Source organism: Lepus europaeus, chromosome 4 (assembly GCF_033115175.1).
Source record: "Lepus europaeus isolate LE1 chromosome 4, mLepTim1.pri, whole genome shotgun sequence".
NCBI classification, from domain to species: domain Eukaryota; kingdom Metazoa; phylum Chordata; class Mammalia; order Lagomorpha; family Leporidae; genus Lepus; species Lepus europaeus.
Genome location: NC_084830.1, coordinates 100,952,334 through 100,967,075, shown reverse-complemented (window position 1 = coordinate 100,967,075; position 14,742 = coordinate 100,952,334). Strand labels below are relative to the sequence as shown.

Below are 14,742 nucleotides of genomic sequence, written 5' to 3'. Positions count from 1 at the left end.
TGTATCATGATCCTGATCCATCCCCGACCCCGGGCCAGTTCCCTCGCCTCCGGTCCCGCTAACGCCACCTTCCTTGTCTTGGCAGCTGTAAAGGACCTGGTCAGACTGTGGATGTGACCAGGGGGCACCCTGGCCCCCTTGGGCGGCGGCGGCGGCCTGACCGGGGAGCACAAGGAGGCCAGGTGTTTTACAACAGCGAGTATGGAGAGCTGTCACGGCCACGCGACGACAATGACAGCTCCCCAGGGTCTGCCGGCCCACCCTTCTTCACAGACAGCAGCTACTAAGGCAGCAGCAGGCAAGACCCTCTGCCCTCCTGAGCCTGGGCCCTGACAGTTGGGGGTAGGGAGTGCGGGGCGTGCTGGCAGGGGCCCCCGGCTGGAAACGCCTCTCCTTTGGTTCTAACCCTGGAGGAGCTTCCTCTCCCTCTGCGGCCTCCAGAGCCAGGAAGAGTAGAACTCCTGGCTCACGGGTTCCCCTGCAAACTCCCACCATACCTGTCCCCAGCCTCCCCCAGCAGTCCACTAGATGCCAATGCCATTTAGCTCCATGTCTGCAGTTGCAGCCTCTGGGCTGGGCACTTCCATGAACAGCCCTTGGTCCCCTCCTTGCATCACCAACAGGGGGCGGCGTGGTGCCATTTTCTGATGACTCCTACGTGGGTCTGAGTCCCGTGCGGTTGAGGCAGAGCTGGATGAGTGCCACCCCTCCCAGCCCCACGAAATCGCTTTCCTCCACCCACACGCAGTCTCTCCTTATGGGCGGTGACTTCCTTCACCTGCTAAGGGACCAGGCGCCATCTCAGAGCCACAGAGGCCGGCTGTGGAGGCCCCTTCCTGAGCCGAGCCTCGTCTGTCCAGGATGAGCCAGGCACCTAGAGCAAGGCAGAGCGGCCGTCTGCAAGGACTGAAAGGACCCATCGACAGTTTTTTCATTGGAACTTCACAGACTCTTTGGCCGCTGTGAAGAATTCACCTTCCAGAACTTTAGCCAGGACGGTCCTACCAAATCTAGTCGATTCTGGCCTCAGACCCCCAAGTCAGATTGTCACTTGTCCCTAGAGAAGGCCCCCCAGAAGCAGTGGACGGATGGTCGATAGCTGCCCACTTGTTTCTTCCTCTGGTGCCTTGCAATCTGCCACCCAAGACCTGAACATGCCTGCACCGCCGTTTTGCCCATGCCACCCAGCAACCCAGCCCTGGGGGTATCCTACCTGTGGCACCCTCCTTGCTTGTCCTGTGGACACCCCAGCAGGCCAAGCCTCTGCCCTCAGAGGGGAGCAGCCCAGAGAACAGCTCTGCTCAGGCCGCCAGCCCAGCTTGCCCTGCCCAACCACCCCACCAAGAGAAGGCCCCGCCCCCGAGCTAGTTCCTCCCAGAGATCAGCCCCCAGCCACCCAACCCGCACGCTGAGACGCTTGCAGGACAGGCGCCGAGCGGGGAGCAGGGTGGAGTCCTCCGCCAACCTGCGTGTGCATCTGGCCTTGATCCTCGGCGTCCCGTGGCCTCCTTCCTCTCCTGTCCCCTCACCGTGGGCCCAGGCTTCAGGCTTATCTAGTGGCAGTCTGGGCAGGTCCGTGAAACCCCACACCCCACCCCACCACGTGCACACCACCTGCCCGTGTCACCTCTCCTGCCAGGTTACAGCACGCGCAGAGATGTCCTGGGGAGGAAAACCGACCACCTCCTCCCCGTAGACCGCGCTCTCTGAAAAGATCTAAAATATTTAACAAAAGATAATAATAAATCTGATGCCAGTCTTTGAGTTACAGTGAATAGACTCGAAGTAAAGTCAGCGCTCCGAAAATTCGGGCTTAACCTAGTTCCTGGAGATCTCAAAGGAAGCGATGCTAAGAGGCAGGGACCCTGGCTCTCGCTGCTAAGCCTGAGGCCCCGTCTCTCCCTATGGCGGCTGGGGTGGGGGTTAGGGGCGAGGGTCCTCCAGAGTCGTCCTCAGAGAGCGTCGGCAAGGCAGCAGGACGCTGGGAGCGGCCCGGGTCCGAGCGAGCGCACAGCTCAGCTCCGCCGCGGACGCAAGCGCCTTCCCTGGCGCGTCGCCACCCCGCGCTGCATCAGCGGTTCGGCGGGAGGTCTGTGTAGCGGCAGCGCAGTCCAGGCCGCTGGCTGCCCCTCTCAGGTGGAGGCGGCGCTCGGGTGTACACCCGGGTCGTGCGACCACGCACCTAGGCGCTCGCCTGGACTCTGAGGTGTGGAGGCCACGGATCGCGGTGTGACACCCGCCGTCTGGAAGCGGCCTTAGGGAGAAGGGCCGCAACGACCACGAGCGGCTGCGGCGGACACAGGCCAGCCCGGGAAAGCCGGGTCGCCCACGCAGGCACAGGCGCTGGGCGGAATCCGAAGGAGCGCCCGGGGCCCGCGCCGCCTCTGGTCGCGTCCTGGAGCGCAGCTGTCCTGGGGAGAGCCACCCCCGGAGGCAAATAAAATGAATCTAAATGGGGATGCAGAAAACACCAGGATGGACTTTGACCAGGGCTTAACTCTGGTACCGTCCAATGGGATGTCCTCAGGGGACATCCATTGCCCTAGTCATCAACCCCAAAATGCCCACCTGCTGTGGGCTCCTGCCCAGCCTGTGCTGCGCAGCCGGTCTACTGGGGTGAGGCAAGGGCTGTGCTCACACTCTGGTCCTACCTGGAGCCTTAGGCAGCTCCCTGCCGCACCCTCACTACCCGGACCGGCTGGGAACCCCGCTGGCCAGGGGACTGGGCCAGGGGGAGTCACACCAGGCTTCCGGGCACGGGTGCTCGCCCTGGAGGGTCTCCCAGCATCTCCCACCCCTAGGAGCCTTGCCTTCTCCTTCCAGGCTCTAGTCCTCCAGGCAAAACCTATCCTCCGCTTGTCCCTTCTCAGACCCTCTCTCCTGCTCATTTCTGCTAGAGAGCATTAAGCGGGAACCTGGGGCACCCTGGACAGTCCCTTGATGGCAGCGATTCTGTCTTGTGGTCACAGCGTCCCTTGACCTGGGGCACTACCTAGGCTGGGGGGCCTGCTGGAGGGGTGACTGATGATGGGTATGAACAGGGAAAGCAGGGACAAAGGTGGTGGCAACGGGTCTGGGACCAGGAGGAAGAGTGGAACCAGAGGACGTGGTCTGAGGTGGGACAGAAGACCTGTCCCGTAGGGTCTGGGAGCTCAGAGTTCCCCATTCTGTTTCTTACTTTAAGGCTACAGGGGCAACATGCTGGGTCAGTGATGCTTTGAAAAGAAGGGATCATTTAAAAAAAAAAAAAGATTTATTTACTTATTTGTAAGGCAGAGTTACAGAGAGAGAGGGAGAGATAGAGAGAGAAGTTTTCCTTCTAATAGTTCACTCCCCAAATGGGTGCAACAGCCAGGGCTGGGCCAGGTCGAAGCCAGGAGCCTGGAATTCCATTCCGGGCTCCCCCACCCACCCCATAGGTGGCAGGGGCACAAGTTCTTGGGCCATCTTCTGCTGCTTTCCCTGGTGCATTAGCAGGGATCTGGATCAGAAGCACAGCAGCCAGGACTCAAACAGGTACTCAAGTATGCAATGCTGGAGTTGCAACCATCTGCTTGGCTCACTGGACCACAACACTGCCCCCAAAAGAAGGGATCTTGAAGGAGCCTGGCCAGGAGGGATTGGGCTGCGGCTGGGCAGCTCCAAGGGCAGGAGCAAGGTCTGCTGCAGAGCTCACATGGGCACAGAGGAGGGGAGAGTCCACTCTCACGTGGGTCTGTGGTGTCTGCAGGTATCCAGTCTGGACCTATGGAAAAAAAAAAACCTTCCAAATTAGTCTTCAACCACAGTGGGTCCCAGGACCTGCTCCACCCACACCACCTGAAACCTGGATGCCCTTGACTGAGGAGGAAAGGTGAGGCCATGTGCCAAGGGTAGGCTGGGAGGACAGAAGGAGGTGGAGGTAGAGTCTCACCCCACAGACAGGGACGTCATGGTTTCCTCTGGCCTGGGAAGGTGCCGAGGTCCAGATGGAGTAGAAGGAATCCGGAGAGCAGGCTCAGGAAGGTCTGGGGGCAGGGAGGCAGCTGCTACTCCCCCTGCAGGTGGAAAGACAGTACCTCCAGACCCACAGAGTTCCTGCCTGTTGTGGTCTGTGTGCCTGGGAGGAGATCCAGGGAGCTGCCTCCAGCAGAACCCTGGCTCCACATACACCACACCCCCAGGCCCTGCAGCCCCACATTGCTCTCAAAGCCATGGGCCCTCCCAGATAATTGGCCACAGAGTGTCCGAGGTGCTGCCCCGTGTTTAGAAGAAGACAGAGCATCACTGAGAGAGAGGCCAGCACTGGGACTCCAGGGCAGAGAGCCGTGACTAGGGGCTGCCCAGGGCTGAGCGTGGAGACTGGGGGACCCACCCTGGCCCTCAGAGCCTCAGCTTCTCACTTGTAACTTGGCTGCTTGCTTTACAACACCTTGATGGTGACAGTCACAGTGCACTACTGGGGAAATTAGAGTGGCTGCACCCAGTAGGAAGCCCCGGTTCCACCAAGACACATCAGCCATGGCATCTGACGTCCCCCACCCACCCAACCAACACACGCTCCATCCCCTGCCCCAGGTGCCCACCTGCAATGCGGTGAATATTCAGGCCTCTCCCTCACCAGATTCCTCTGTTGAAACCTTAGTCCCAAGGTGATGGTCTTGGGAGGGAGCCTTGGGGTGATAGTGCCACTAGGGTGGGGCCTTTCCAGAAGTCAGCTGGCAGCAAACCAGGAAGTGGCACTCACCAGACGCCAGATCTGTGGTCCCTTGACCTTAGACTCCAGCCTCCCAGACTGGGAGAAATGGAAGTGTGCAGTGTGAACCTCCTGGCTAAGACGCCATCCTGCCATCCATCATCCCAGCCGCTGAGGGGCCACAGAGAATCCTCCAGAGGCTGCAGCTGTGGAGTGTGTAGGCAAAGGCGTCCTCAGGACGATGTGGGAAGAGCTGGGATCAAGTGAGGCTGGGGAGGAAAGACATCCATCAGGAGACCAGGCTGGGCAGTGTCCCGGATCAGCAAGCCACTGCAGTTCTGCCCCTGGCTGCAGCCATCAAGGCTGAGAGCAAGAACCGTTGGTCCTGGGCCAAGCATGCATACACTTTCCGGCTGGAACCCAGGGCTGCAGTGCGTGCTGTAACCCAGACGCTGCTCATCCACAATGGGGACTGAGTTGGGGTTCAGGGAGGTGCTCAGCGACTAGAGACCGAGAGAGAGGGAATTCAGGGATTTGGAGCATGTCAGGACACAGCATCCTGGACAGCCCCAGAATTCCCTCTGTGAGATGGGAGGTCAGCAGGTGGGCACAGCCCTGGGCACCTGTCTCTGGGCTGCTGTGGGCACTGCAGGAAGCCCCATCAGAGCTGGCTGCCACACAGCTTAGTAGTCGGGAGTGGCCTTGTCCCCGGACCTCAATGCCCTTGTGTCTGACCCCTCCCATGTCCCTGAGAGATAGGAGTGAGAAAGGGATCGCTAGGGCTTTCTGGGGTTCTCAGCTGCTTTGAGGTGGCAGGAGGATATCTCGGATGAGGGCGGGACCCTCGTCTGAAGTCTGGGATGGGAGTGCTCCCCCTCCCCAGGGTCTGGCCCACCAAGTCACATCCCTTGTGTGGAGGGAGCACAGGGCAGGGCACTGGAGCTGGACAGCACGTGACCTGGGCACTGTGCAAAGCCCCCTGCACCTGTAACTGTCCAAGTGTCCCAGGCAGCTCTGTTTCTTCTGGGTCATGAGGGCTGCACTATCCCTACTCCTTGCCCCCACACATTTCACTTAGGGAACCGCTGCCGGCTTGGCAGAGCTCTGCCTTAGCCTGGGATGAAGCAGCTAGACTGGACCTAATGATGAAATGCTTTTCCTGGCCCCCACTGCCACAGTCAGCACAGCCTCTGAGAGCAGCAGATTTTAGTGAGACCACATAGAAGAACCCTGGGAATGGTGGCAGGTCCCGTTCCCCTGGTCCTGATCCAGTGTGTAAGGTTTGACACTGCCAGCTGCCAGCCTGTCACCCCCAGGGAAGATAGTGACCTGAGAAATGAGAACCAAGAGATGGCAGAGAACAGCAAGGTACTGGTGACATCCCTGGAACCTGGATCAAGCTTTGCCTGAAGGTAGAACCATCCCTGGAATTTCTGTCTTTGCTTAAACCACATAGGTCAGCTTTTCTGTCACTATCACTGTCACCAATGCCTGGAGCCCATGCAAGCAGAATCCTCCTGATGGCATCCATTGTCCCTCTCCAGGATGGAGCCCCAAGGGGAGGAGGGTCCCTACCAAGGCAAAGGCAGAGGAAGTGCTTGAGAGAGCCAGGTCAATATTGATCTAAGGGCAGGCACACACACAAGGGGGAGCAGCAGGTGTAGCCAGCACTGCCCAGAGCCCCAGGGCCCAGATGGCTGAGCTAGGAGGAAGCAAGAAGGAAGCTGAGGAGTGCTGGCAGAGATCCTGGGCAGGACACCGACCCCTGGTGCCTCCTGGGTGATCTGGGGAGCTAGGAGAGCCCAGGAGCCCTCACTGCTCTGGCCCTGCCCATGGCCTGGCTGTACCAGATGCTAGTCTGCTCCTCTTCAAGCCCCCCAATGAGGTCCCACTGGCGGCCTCAGTTCAGCTCCCAGCAGAGCCCCAGATATGCCCACCTGACCCCGTGATGAGGGAGAGCCTGCATTGGCTGCTACAGTGGTCCTGACCAGAAAGATGTCCCCAGAGAGAGAGCAGTGTGGCTGAGTTGGCTAGGGGTGCCTGAGGAGGGACCCTGGGGTTGTGGGAAGCAGCAGGAAGCAGACCGAGCCTCTCGGGGTTGCCCACCCATCCCTACCGTCCCGTGGTCAAGGAACTGGAAAGAGCAGGGGAGGCCGCACAGGGTCTGTTCCCATCTCACTCACACATTGGTTTAGAAATGCAGAGTGTGATAGGAATAGTTTTATAGGAACACACATGTCCCAGGGCACAGCAGCCACTCAGTGGGCTCTGTGACACCACACAGTGGTGCCTGGCCCAGAAAACGCGGGACCCCCCCCACACAACAGCTGGGTTCCAACATTCCCAACAATTTGCTTAATAATTTACTTAGCTGGCTGTTAGAGATGGCATCAGAGAGGGCTCCTGGGTGACAACCAAGAAACACAGATGTTTCTCTCTCTCTCTCTCTCTCTCTCTCTCTCTCTCTAACTCTGCCTTTCAGATAAATAAATAAATCTGGAGGGAAAAAATGGGACTAGCATTGCAGTGCAGCAGGTTAAGCCACCGCCTGCAACTCTGGTATCTTGGTTCGAGTCCCAGCTGCTCCACTTTTGATCCAGTTCCCTGATAATGCACCTGAGAAAGCAACAGAGGATGGCCCAAATGCCTGGGTCCCCACACCTACATGGGAAACCCCAGCTCTGCCCACCACAACCATTTGTGAAGGGAACCAGCAGGTGGAAGAATGGGAGATTCCTCTCTAGCTCTCTCTCTCTCACTCTCCCACTCTCTCTCTCTCTCTTTCTCTCTTCCTTTCTTCCTCCATTCCTCCCTCTCCATAACTCTGCCTTTGAAATAAATAAATAAATCTTTCTTTTAAAAAAACAGCAAAAAAGAACCACAGATGCTAGTTTATCATAAAGACAAGAAGAAAAGAATAACCAGAGCTCCTGGGACCCTGGGGAACACTTAGGGTGCTGGGGACAGGGTGGCGTGCCAGCCTGCATGTTGAGGCTCCAGTCCTCACGCCCGCAGCAGCCGCATCGTGGGCCCGACATAGCCCCGATCAGGCCTTGGAAAGAGAAGGGCGGGCTCCAGGAGGTGTCAGCAGCCTGAGGAGCTCCTTGCAAACAGGGGCGCTGGTTGCTTTGTCTCCCAGGAGTGGACAATTCCTCACAGTCGGCCGAGTCTATGCTAGGGCCCCTTCTTACTAGTGGGCGCCCCAGTGACCAAGTGTGATTTGTTGAGGCCACAAGCCGTGATGCCAGGGGAGGCAGCTGGCATGGCCCTCTCAGCTCCCACGCTGGAGCACCTGTCGGCAGGGTGCCAGGCCCGAGGCCAGTGTGCTCCTTCCACAGGCCCCAGCTTGGTTCTTGGCCCAGGCCTCAGGGCCACCAAGCTCTTGTTTACTTCGGGCACTTCCTGCATTCCCGGAGCAGCGGTTGAGGTGTGAATGTTTGTCTTGGCTTCAAGGACATCCTGCAGACACTGCCCAGTTCAGGCTGACCCTGTCACCTGCAGAGGATGCCAAGTGCTCTCTCAGAGTCACAGCCAGCTGGAGGCAGACAGGCAGGCAGGGGCTGGGTGCTGACGGCTGCTGCCCACGTGCACCCTCCCTTTGTGCCAGGTGGAGTCTGATGTCCACTCTGGAGACCCTCGAGTGGCCTGGCAAGCAGGGAGACAGCACAGGGCTTGGAGGGCATGGCCAGCCTGCAAAAGTACCCCGGTGCTGGCTCCTGGGAACTTCTAGTGTTACCTCACTCGGGAGGAGTCTGGCCATCGTGAGGTGTGGTTCTTAGAGGAAGAAGACTCTTGTGGATGCTCCTGGGGGGGTCCTACACACAATCATGTGGACTCTTAGGAGGAGGCAGGGCGATTTCACACACGGGCTCATGCACATCACATGTACACACATACACCGAGGAGGAGGAGTAGGAGGAGGAGGAGGAGGAGGAGGAGGCAACGTGAGCACAAAGGCAGAGCTGCGAGCAGCCTGGGGGAGATGAGGAGCAGGTTGGCCACAGCACTTCCAGGAGAAGCGGAGCTCAGCCCTCACCTGACTTCTCCACCACCCCCACCCCCATGCTGGGCTCCAGAGCTGTGAGCGAGAACATCAGATGAGCAGCCATTTGTGAGAGCAGCCTCGGGAGACCACAAAGGGGCATCTACCGGCCACCCGAGCAACCTGGGCTCTGGCAGGCCCCAGCTGCCTCCACGGCCGCTGCTGCAGATGGTTTGCAAGGAGCAGCACTGAGAGCCTGTGTTGGGGAAAGAGTAGTCCAGCAGGCAGAGCCTCACCTTGGCTCAGGAGTCTGCCCTCCCCGGCCCCTCCACGGTGGGATGGGGATGCAATGGAATGCATTTTGCTGGGGCACTGTGCAGCTGTTCTCTCGGGACAAAAACCTTGGGGTACGTGGAGGAGGGCTGTCGGCACTCTGGGCTCCCCAGAAGCACCCTGCCCCTGAGCCAGTGCAGCTGCAGTGGTGGAGGGAGGTGATCTCACAGAGAGAGACAGCCAAGAAGGGGGTGCAGGCGGCCACAGCGACCCATGAGCTGTTGGGAGCCTGTGGGTTCTCAGCCTCCACTCCACTTGGCCTCTGCAGTCGGCTCCCTCTGTCCTCAAGGCCTCACATTGGGAGAGGCCCTGGGTCAGCTCCCAAATCTACCTGCTTGGGTTCCTTGGGCCATGGCCTCCCTGGCATGGGACAGTGTTGGAGAGGACATAGACACACTGGCATCCCTGGCCCATTCCTGTCATTGCAGCCATTTGGAAGGTGAGCCAGCTCCTGGAAGATCCATTTCTAACTCTGTTTCTCCCTTTCAATCAGTCACTAAGCTGTTCAGAAGTGGAGGAGGGGCCTGTGCTGTGGTGTAGTGGGTTAAGCCACCACCTGCAGTACTAGCATCCCATATGGGCACCGGTTCAAGTCCCGGCTGCTCCACTTCCAATCCAGCTCTCTGCTGTGACCTGGGAAAGCAGTAGAAGATGGCCCAAGTCCTTGGGCCCCTGCACCCATGTGGGAAACCTAGAGGAAGCTCCTGGATCCCAGCTTCAGATGGGTGCAGCTCCAGACATTGTGGCCAATTGGGGAGTAAACCAGAGGATGGATGGAAGACTCCTCTCTCTCTCCCCCTCTCTCTGCCTTTGCCTTTGCTTTTGCCTTTGCCTCTGCTGCTATGTAACTCTGCCTTTCAAATAAATAAATAAATCTTTCTTAAAAAAAAAAGTGGAGCAGGCTGGACTTATACAGGCATCCGTATGGGATGCCAGCTGCAGGAATCTGGAAGCCTTGACTGAGCATCAGGGCAGGGCTGGGATTTGCACACCACCAGCACTTTGCTCCTGCACAGACTCCAGGTGACCTGGCTGCTTGTGCTGGGGTGGTGCCTGGGGGTGGGGGTAGCATGCTAGGCAGGTGGATTCATCTGATTTTGTTGCTATAGCAAAAAAGTGAGGCAGATTATAGAGAAAAGAGGCTTATTTAGCTCTCCGTTTGGCAGGCTGAAGTCCAAACAGCACAGCACAGACCCTGGGCAGGGCCCCCATGGCTGTGTCCCTTTGGTGAGCGGCAGTGACAGGAGCTTGTGTCGGGGGAGAAGTCACAGAATAGGAAGCCAGAGTCATTCCAGGATGTACAGCAACTCCTCATTGTGAGGAGCTCGGCCCGGGAGAGAACCTTACTCCCTTCTGAGGGCTCTGCCTCATTTCCGCCCCACCCCTGGCAAGGCCCCACACAAGGAGGACCAAGCTCCCAGTACCTGAACCCTCGAGAGGGGGAAGCGCTCAGGCCACAGTCACACCACAGAGCAAGGAAAGGTCATCACCCTCCACAAGGACTTGAACAGACGTCTCTCCACGGGGATACACAAACACCCGACAGGCACGGGAGCGACGCTCAGCGACCTTAGTCATGGAGCAAACCCAAACCCAATCGCAGTTAGGTGATTCTGCCCCATCTTGGAGGGCAAGGTCGTTGTAGTAATATAGAAAATTACAAGAGCGGCTGGCGCCGCGGCTCACTAGGCTAATCCTCCGCCTGCGGCACCAGCACACCGGGTTCTAGTCCCTGTCGGGGCACCGGATTCTGTCCCGGTTGCCCCTCTTCCAGGCCAGCTCTCTGCTGTGGCCTGCCTGGGAAGGCAGTGGAGGATGGTCCAAGTGCTTGGGCCCTGCACCCCATGGGAAACCAAGAGAAGCACCTGGCTCCTGCCATTGGATCAGCACGGTGCGCCGGCTGCAGGGCGCCAGCCGCGGCGGCCATTGGAGGGTGAACCAACGGCAAAAGGAAGACCTTTCTCTCTCTCTCTCTCTCTCTCTCCCTGTCCACTCTGCCTGTCAAAAAAAAAAAAAAAAATTACAAGAGCACAGGAGAACCCACATCCGTTGGGGTGGGAATGGAGAACAGTGGAGCAACTGTGGAAACATGTTCTGTGGCCCCTCGATAAATGAGACATCCAATTTTCAGAGGGCCCAGCGATTCCACTCCTAAGTGTGCACCCGAAGAAATGAAAGCAACTGTTCCACGCGACCCCGAGCACAGATGTTCAAAGCAGCACCATTCACAGCGGCCGAGAGGTGCCCATCACCGGGAGAGCGGCGCCATCACACAGCGGGATATCACTCTGCCACGAAAAGCAGTGTGTGGCTGTGCTTGGAGGATGGGGCCGGGGGCCAGGGACCGGAGGCATTTCCTCTTGGGTTAGGTAAGGGAGGCATTTGGGGACTGAGCAGACTTGGTGGCTGCACACCGCCATGAATGCACTGACTGCCCCAGCCACTGAATTGCTCACTTGAAAATGGCTAACATTCTGTTAATCTCAACTCAGTAATAACTTTTTAAAAGATTCATTTTATTTGTTTGAAAGGTAGAGTTAAAGAGAGAAAGGGAGAGAGAGAAAGGTCTTCCATCCACTGGCTTATTCCCCAGTGGGCTGCCAACAGCCAGGGCTGGGCCAGGCCAAACCCAGGAGCCTCTGGGTCTCCCACATGAGTGCAGGGGCCCAAGCACCTGACCCATCTTCCACTGCCTTCCCAGGTGTGTTATCGGGGAGCTGGATCAAAAGTGAAGCAGCTGGGGCTTGAACTGGCGCCCATATGAGATGCCGGCACTGTAGGTGGCAGCTTAACCCGTTACACCACAATGTCAATACCTCAATAATAATATTTTATTTAAAAATAGATTTATTTATTTGAAAGACCATCAGAAAAAGGGTAGCGATGGGGAGACAGATATCTTCTGTCTGCTGATTCACTCCCCAAATGTACACAACACCTGGGCAGAAGCCAGGAGCCTAGCACTCCAAGCGAGTCTCCCACATGCGTGGCAAAGGCACGAGTATTTGGACCATCTTTTGCTGCTTTCCCAAGTGCATTAGAAGGAAGCTGGATCAGAAGTGGAGCAGCCGGGACTTGAACTGGCACCCATATAGGATGCCGCATCCTATATGGCTTTGCCTTCTATGCCCACAGTGATGGCCCCACAGCATGCCATTTTCAACTTGGGAATTGTTTGTTTCTGGAATTTCCCACTATAGAGAATGAAACCAGTTATGGGGTGTCAATAAGGAAGGCCAGCCAGAGCAGAGTCCAGCTGGCATGTGTCATCTTCAGAGAAGGAGGCTTGGGGCACACAGGTGATGGCCACAGGACCTGCTGCTTCCATAACAAGGCAGGTAGCGTGGCCCCTGCCTGGTGAACAACATCCCTTCCAGAAAATTCCTGGAAGGGGCTGAATCTTCCCAAGCTGAAAATTCATCTCCCATTGAAGTTAACTTCCACAACGACCAACACGCTACATAACTGCATGCCGGGGTTATGATGCAACAGCCAGCTCCGAGCAGCCACCAGGGGCAAGGGTGCACCTGTGTGGAAACAGGGAGCACTCACACGGCCCTCACTGCTGCTCCCAGGCTGGGCGGCCATGGCAGCAGGGCCTCCCACCCACGAGCCCAGCCCAGGGTAAGCACAGGCTATACCCTCCAGCTACCGACCTTCTGCAGGTGGCCGGTGACTGAGGATTTGCAAAAGGGGTTCTTAAGTACCCCAGACCCGCCCCCTAACCACCACCTGATCCAAGTCACAACTGGCTTCAAGGACGGGCAGAGGAGCAGGGCCTTGGTTCACATTAGTGGCTGCCAGTGGCCCAGCCAGAGAGAGCCGATCACCTGCATAGCCACATGGAGAGGCCTCTCTGGTGGCTGCAGCACCCTGGCTTCCCCAGGACCAGGGGGCACAGGAACCCGCCCCCTACAGGACATCTCCGTGGTCTGGGATGGGGGCTCCTCCATGTGGGTAAGGACAGACCTGCCGGTCTGAGCGCCTCCCCTGGGCCTCACCGTGGGGCAGAGGAGACGAGGTTAGCCCATAAAGGAAAGGGGCAGCGCTGGGGGCCCCTGTGGAGACAAAGCATAGCCTGGGTTTCTGCTCTCAGCTCTGGGCCCCAAGAGGCTGTGCCAAGAGGAAGTCCCCAAGGTCCTGGCAGGTTAGGGGGCACAGGCTTCCCAGGGCCCACCCGCCACGCAAGGAAGTTGGCCGGGCTCTGCCTGAGCAAACTGCCTACTGGAGAAGATGGGGTGAGGCTCCCGCTAAGGTATATGAGGCCCCTTGGGGCCACTGAGGAAAGGTCGTCTTCATTCCCAGGCAGCTCCATCAAGCCCACACCAGCATGAAGCTCGCCGCGGACGGCCTGGTGCTCTGCCTGGTCCTGCTCAGTGACTCTGCTGAGAGCCCTTGGGGCCTTGGCTCCCAGCCTTTGCGAGGCTGGGACCTGGCCTTGGTGCCTAATCTTTCCTGGCCCTGACTCCTGCAGCTCCTGCAGCTCCCATACCCAGGGCACAGTGGGGCTCACAGATGCTGGGCAGGTTGTAGGGGCTCCCATGGCACCTCCTGGAGGACACAGGTCCTCCCACGGGTTTCCTCGGGAACCCTGTGCGTAGGTGCTTGACTCTCCCTGCTTCTGTCTGCAGCCGTGGCTTTCTTTATGGACACTGATGCCAAGCCTGTGGCCCAGCCTGCAGCTGCCCTGGCCTCTGCTGTGGAGGCTGGGGCTGGGGCTGTGGGCAGCCCGGCCTTCAGCCGCTTCAGCTTCCTGAAGTTCATCCTGGCCAGCCTGGGCATCCCTGTGGAGCACCTCATCGAGGGCTCCCGCAGGTGTGTGGCTGAGCTGGGCCCCAAGAGCGTGGGTGCCATGAAGACGCTGCTGGTAACTAGGGTCCTGGGCCCCTCCTGGGTGGATACACCTTGCTCCCCAACCTGTTCTCCAAGCCAGCCCGGAGAGAAGCTCCATGTCCTCCACAGGGCCATGTTAACAGTGGGGGACTGTGAAGGGTGCAGGGGCTACTTGGTGGCTCCTTTCCTAGGGTGGTGGCCAGTGAGCTATGCTGCTTTGCCCCAGTGCCCCCTCCCCAAAGAAGGCAGCTGCCCCTTTCTTCCCACATGGGTTTCTCGTCACCCCGCTGTCCTTGGAGGCTGTGAAAGGCACCCCACCCCCAGCCTGGCTTCTCCTTCCCAGGGGGCCCTGACACTCACAGGGTGAATGGTGTCTGGAGTAGCTCGCACAGGACAAGGTGCTGCCCGTCCAGAGATGGGATCCCTGCTGCTGGGTCCTGAGCAGCTGCCCCTCCCCTGCCTCTTTAATAAACGTGGCCACAGCAGCCTGGAGTAGTGTTTCTTGCCTGCATGTTGCCGCCGTGGGGGGCTGACAATTCCGAAGGCGACAGGGAATGGCAAACATCAGTTACACTGGATTTGGGACCAGAACTACGAAGAATCCTTGTTATGCTCTGTACTCGTTCATGAAGCACAGAAATGATCTGATTGTTGAAAGCTGGTGAGAACGCAGCAAATAAGCAAGGCCATTTGTTGCTAACCAGAAGGTACCCTGACAAGTTCATGGCATTTGGCACTGGTTAGGATGCTGCTCAGGACCTGCATCCCATAGCTGAGCACCTGGGTTTGGGTCCTGGCCCTGTTCCTGATTCCAGTTCCCTTCTAACGTGCAACAGTGAGGGCTCAAGTAGTTGGGTCCCTGTCACCCACATGGGAGACCTGGACTAAGTTCCTGACTCCCAGCTCAGCCCAGCCCCAA

At 58.3% G+C, this 14,742-nt stretch overlaps 2 protein-coding genes across 4 annotated transcripts in view; both read left to right on the top strand.

The window, feature by feature from the left end:
- The window catches only part of FLT4 (fms related receptor tyrosine kinase 4), a 38,698-nt gene extending 36,934 nt beyond the window's left edge, over positions 1 to 1,764 (top strand). For 2 of the 3 annotated variants that reach the window (XM_062188588.1, XM_062188586.1), the window contains exon 30: positions 86 to 1,764. In XM_062188588.1, coding sequence (XP_062044572.1) covers positions 86 to 287 — 202 coding nt within the window. In that variant the 3' untranslated portion in view covers positions 288 to 1,764. The remainder of the gene's footprint in view (positions 1 to 85) is intronic. The other variant, XM_062188587.1, reaches the window with a different exon arrangement.
- Positions 1,765 to 13,320: 11,556 nt separating this feature from the next.
- SCGB3A1 (secretoglobin family 3A member 1) lies at positions 13,321 to 14,356 on the top strand. The gene is made up of 3 exons (XM_062189900.1): positions 13,321 to 13,381; positions 13,622 to 13,857; positions 14,207 to 14,356. Exons 1-3 carry the CDS (start codon positions 13,321 to 13,323, stop codon positions 14,354 to 14,356), a joined length of 447 nt encoding a protein of 148 aa, XP_062045884.1.
- Positions 14,357 to 14,742: the final 386 nt, after the last annotated feature.

Coding starts and splice junctions, on each gene's coding strand:
- SCGB3A1 (XM_062189900.1), top strand. CDS start 13,321: ATGAAGCTCGCCGCGGACGGCCTGGTGCTCTGCCTGGTCCTGCTCAGT. Junction 13,382..13,621: donor GCTCAGTGACTCTGCTGAGA/GCCCTTGGGGCC, acceptor TTCTGTCTGCAG/CCGTGGCTTTCTTTATGGAC. Junction 13,858..14,206: donor GTGCCATGAAGACGCTGCTG/GTAACTAGGGTC, acceptor TGTCTGGAGTAG/CTCGCACAGGACAAGGTGCT.